The 5,106-nt window shown below is 35.1% G+C and overlaps 2 protein-coding genes across 2 annotated transcripts in view; both read left to right on the forward strand.

Annotated features, from left to right (window-relative positions):
* Positions 303-1,877, forward strand: LOC104753678. Its single transcript, XM_010475896.2, has 3 exons — positions 303-854; positions 1,298-1,427; positions 1,515-1,877. Exons 1-3 carry the CDS (start codon positions 361-363, stop codon positions 1,800-1,802), a joined length of 912 nt encoding a protein of 303 aa, XP_010474198.1. The 5' UTR covers positions 303-360; the 3' UTR covers positions 1,803-1,877.
* LOC104753679 (WAT1-related protein At1g68170-like) overlaps positions 3,757-5,106 on the forward strand; it is an 8,434-nt gene continuing 7,084 nt past the window's right edge. Inside the window, exons 1-2 of the mRNA XM_010475897.2 lie at positions 3,757-3,794; positions 3,940-3,982. Of these exons, the coding sequence (XP_010474199.1) occupies positions 3,757-3,794; positions 3,940-3,982 (81 nt within the window). The remainder of the gene's footprint in view (positions 3,795-3,939; positions 3,983-5,106) is intronic.

A 5,106-nucleotide genomic window follows, 5' to 3' on the forward strand; every position in this document is an offset into this window, starting at 1 on the left:
ATAATGTGTAGAATTCAAGATTTTTATTTTGTGACGTATATATGGTAGTCGTAAAATGGTCACATATTGCGACTGATTTGCCACTATATTATGACGATTTTTGTTTGTCACTCTTTTGCTACAAATTAGAGACATGTTTCGTTAATAACTAGGTTAATTTACTCTGCGACTCCTTTGCGACTAATTTGCTACTCTTTTCGTTAATAACTAGGTAAACCACAACGAGTGCTCTTCATTTATTATTAGCCACTCTCGATCTAGGTTTAACACTCTATCCTCTCTCAAAGGGCAATTTGCCGATTTCTCTCTCAAACTTTTCTCTTCTCATTCATCTGATTTCTCTGTTCATTCATCGATCTAATGGTTCTCACTGGTAGTAGATCTCGAGGTCGTGGAGGCAGGACTGCGTCGGGTGTAAGGACATACAATGGTCAAAACGCCACCAGAGGTGTTAGTGCTCCCGGAACTTCTTCTCACTCGTCCAACCCATCGGCGACACATTTTGGGACCAATTCACATCAAAGTCGTCCTTCGCAGTTTCCGCCGAGGACACAGTCTGGGAACCATTCCGGGACCCATTCGCATCGAAGCCTTCCTTCACAATCACCGCCGCGGACACAGCCATGGTCTCCTACTCTTCCACCACCGGTTCCTGCTCCAGAAGCTGTACCGCCACCAAACCCTAATGAGGAAGATGGCGACAAAGGAGGAATCCCACATCCTAATCCACCTCAACAAAATCATAATCCAAATGTTGACTACAATGATGTTTTGGATCGTTTGCTTGCTCTTCCATGTCGCGAGCATCTACCATTGCTGTCTGAGCAACCTATTCCAGGAATCGAGACTTTATGGTATAAATTCTCTTAGTTACATTTTCTTTATGGTTTGTTGTGGTATAGGTTTGATATCAGTTTTAGTTGTGATATAGGTTTGTTGTGGTGATATAAGTTTGATATAGGTTGTGATATAAGTTTGTTGTTGTGATATAGGTTTGTTGTTGTGATTCTTATTTGATATTGTGATAAGAATCAAATAAGTTTGATATCGGTTTGATATTAATGGTATAAATTATCTTAGTTATATCGGTTTGATGTAATTTGTGTGATATAAGTTTGATATCAGTTTTAGTTTGATATAGATTTGATATAAGTTGTTGTTGTGATATAGGTTTGTTGTGGTGATATAAGCTGTTTGTTGTGATATAAGTTTTTTGTTGTGATATAGGTTAGTCTTCTGGGACCATTCAGTTTTAGTCTGTGATATAAGTTGTTGTTGTTCTTGTTTATTATAATAGGTTTAACAGACATAAAGGGAGACTGTCTCGAGCGATTGCAACAATCTTTAGGAGGAAGTTTGATGGGCCTTACTACAGTTGGAAGGTGACACCAATACCCATTCAAGAGAGATACTTCAAGACGTTTGCGGTAATGTTGACTCTTTCACAACATGTTATTGTTTACTATATGTATGAGTTAGAATTGTTGCTAACTTTAACTGTTTGTGTGATGTAGCGGAAGTTTAGGTGGGATTTCGGGATTACTGACCTTGTTAAAGAAGGATTCTTGAATATTGCCAAGAAGCGGATGAAAGGCATTGTCAGTCAAGCAAAGAGGAGGGGTGTGCAACCATCATGGATTCGTGATACATTATGGGCTGAGATGTGGGAATATTGGGACACCCATGATGCTATTGAGAAGAGTGAGGATGCTTCACAGTGCAGAAACTCTACTCGTGGAGGTCTTGGAGTGCACAAACACTTAGCCGGTCAGAAATCATTTGTGCAAGTTCATCAAGGATGATCTTTTGTGTTTAAACTCTTTTAGGATGATGTTATGGTATGATTTGTATGATATTATGGTATGATTAGGATGATGTTATGGTAAGATTAGGATGATATTATGGTATCATAAGGATAATCTTTTGCTATGATTAGTATTTTTAATCATCATTTTTTTTAATTAATAGCATTTTAAATTGGAAATTATTCAATATCAAACATGTGACCAGTTTGTGATCAAACCAAATAACAAACATGTGACCAGTTTGTGATCAAACAAAATAACAAACAAAAACTCCAAATTCGGACTCTTGTAATTAGTCCCAAAATCTTCCCGCGAAAGGATTCTAAATATGGTCACAAAACAGTCCGTAAGTAAACTTGATTGCATTTCAGTCGAAAATGTGCAACTCCAGCTACAGTCACTTAACAGTCGCTTCTATACGACTATATTTTTTAATCAGAAGTCAGTTGCAAATTAGAGACAATGTTGCGACCATTTTATTTTGCGACCGTTTTTTAACGACTCTCAAAAATGGACGCTAAGAAGATGCAAAACTCTTATTTGCAACTATTTAGCGACTTTTATAGGATTCGTAAACGACATGTTGTAGTGACAAGTAAAAAGTAAAAAGATTTGGCTTATGTAGCTATTATTGGATTAGTTGGCTCACAAAACAATAATCTATAATATAGTAAGACGAACAATTAATGAACCATAATCTATAGTAAAAAGCTGTCTGTGCAGAATCTGAGAGAGATCACTTAGGTTCTAAGTTTGCTCAGAACAGCACATTATGTATGTTGTCTTGCTTTTTTTTTTATTTACATGTCCCTTTGGAATAATGACTTGTAAATTATCGAATGTGTCTCTATAACAACTTTACGGTCTAAACAACAGTTCAAAGCCTAGAAGCAAACAAACTTGTAGACATATTAATGAGTTTAAATTGCTGACATAAAGGAGTTTAAACTTTAAACACATCAATACTTTTACTCATATGACAAGGATGGTAATTTGGTAATAAGCATAATTGCATCAGGCCTGGCTCATTATATTGGGTTGTGTGTGCAATATTTACAAAAGACGTTTTGTTTGCCGTATATAATTTTGCTAAAATTAGGGAATTTATTTTGAAATTTGGGCTCTAGAATTTGATTATCTTACTCAAATAGTATGGGCCAAGAACCGAGACTGCACATTATACTTGGCTACTTGCTTTACGAGCACCATTTCTATATGCTAAAATTGTTGGCAGGAACTAGATTTATGGTTTACGGACTGAAAATGTTATTAACTACCACAACAACAACAAAAAAATGAAAAACACATATGTAATCATCCCTCAACAGAAATCTTGTGGCCTAAGCATCTCGAAATTTCTATGCTATTTCCCTGCTTTTGGTTTCTTCAACCCCAACCTTAACTAATTCATCACATTCTCATTTATTTTTCTCTTCATATATAGATATAGTCCTCATGTAAGTAGTCCTAGCTAATTTTTCTGAAACCACTCTCACATTCTTTTGGTAATATTTTTAGAAATTAGAAAGAAAGTAAGAATAATTTAGAAGCTATATATAAAGCTTGTTCCACTAAAGAAAACCTCAAAAGTGTAAAATTGTCAGAGATAATTCATCTGTAACTTACTAACTTTAAAGTAACGGTGTATACTGAAGGTATAACACAAAACTGACGTACGTTACTAGAACTATGTTCGTGAATAGAAATAAAGATGAGATTCCTTAAAGCTAAGATAAAAAATCAACGGCCAAGGTGAAGCATATTTGCATAAGTCTATATACCTTCCATACTAATGCCATGCATGAAACTAGCTACCTGGACCCTCTACAATTCGAAACACACTGTACTAGGGAAAATCAGAATACAATTAGAAACAAAACTGATGGTTACAAGCTTTTTGTATACTTTTTGGGTGTACGTACGTAATGGAGAACACCACAAAGCACAAAGCATGCCTTGCACGTGTCAACAGCATCCGAACACGTTGATGTATTCCTTATTTTTTTGTTCCTATGCATTATCAGTTTTGTATATAACAGTAAACTATTGCTTAGACAAATCAAAAATTTTTTTTTTAAATCCTACTTTTGTGAAGTAACAATATCAAATCTAACACGTAAACTCTATTCACAAGGTGGAGTGCAACAGTTCATATTCGTGGAGGGTATACGGTAAAGGTAGTGTGTGGTTGCTGGATTCTCATTTTGTTCCTTTGCGATTTGGTTTGTATATAAAAGGTATTAAGACAAATTATATTTTCTTTGTTCTTTTTTTATAAACTAGTTTTGTAAAGTAACAAAATCACCTGCTTTTATAGAAAAATTTTAGAATAATAATTTCTTGTCAAAGATTTAATTTAATTTTTATTATATATTTCACTTCTATAGAGAAAATTTTCAGGATCATGATGGCTTATAAGTGTTAAATTTGGGTTTTATTGTGGGCTTCCAATTCAAAACAATTGACAATGAGTGGAGAGACTCTAATCCTTTATATATTACTCAAGTTCATTCACATCTATCCGATGTGATATCTTTTCTTCACATGCCTTTTCGAGATAATGGCTCTTCCGACCATTAATCTCGACATAATGCTCCTTTTTTAGTTATTTCGATGGAATTGGACCTTCCTTTGGGCTTTCCTTTGGACCATCAATTAATGGGGTGATTGGACCTCTTTCCGGGCCGAATTAATTAACGGGCAAGCGTGTGTAGGCTCTGATACCATGTTAAATTCGGGTTTTACTGTGGGGTTCCAATTCAAAACCAATTGGCAATGAATGAAGAGGTTCTGACCCTTTATATATTACTCAAATTCCTTCACATCTATCCGACGTTGAATCTTTTCTCCATGGTAAGAATAAATCTTGAAGTGAAATGTTTGGGTATCTATTTTCTGGATTCACAACCCGTTGTTTGTGATTAGAGAGGAGATTTCCAAAGTGTTTTGGATAACTAGAATCGTAAAAGAGTTTTAGAAGCACTTTACATTAGGTTTTATGGTGGGATATGACATATCTATAATCATATTCCGGAATCTGAACTTATATCACATAACTCATTTATGGTACTAAAATTTAGTGGACCACAGCTAGGAAAAAAGAGAAGTGTTGGTGTGATAAATAAAGAAGCTCAGGAGTTCAGGAGAGTCAGGACTCTTTAACTCATTTAGCTAGCTGTTCTCTCTCTCTCTCTCCCTCTCTCTCTCTCTATAAATTAATTGATAAGTATATAAGTGTGAGGTAAGAAACTAGCTACAAGGAATTTAAAAAATGTTTGATAGAATATGTGAAATGTGGAGA

The sequence above is a fragment of the Camelina sativa genome, chromosome 16, assembly GCF_000633955.1.
Source record: "Camelina sativa cultivar DH55 chromosome 16, Cs, whole genome shotgun sequence".
In the NCBI taxonomy this organism is placed as follows: domain Eukaryota; kingdom Viridiplantae; phylum Streptophyta; class Magnoliopsida; order Brassicales; family Brassicaceae; genus Camelina; species Camelina sativa.

Bases quoted from the DNA above. Each gene is read 5' to 3' on its own strand.
- LOC104753678 (XM_010475896.2), top strand. From the start codon at position 361: ATGGTTCTCACTGGTAGTAGATCTCGAGGTCGTGGAGGCAGGACTGCG. The intron at 855-1,297 runs GTATAAATTCTC...TTATTATAATAG, and splicing joins CCAGGAATCGAGACTTTATG to GTTTAACAGACATAAAGGGA. The intron at 1,428-1,514 runs GTAATGTTGACT...TGTGTGATGTAG, and splicing joins GATACTTCAAGACGTTTGCG to CGGAAGTTTAGGTGGGATTT.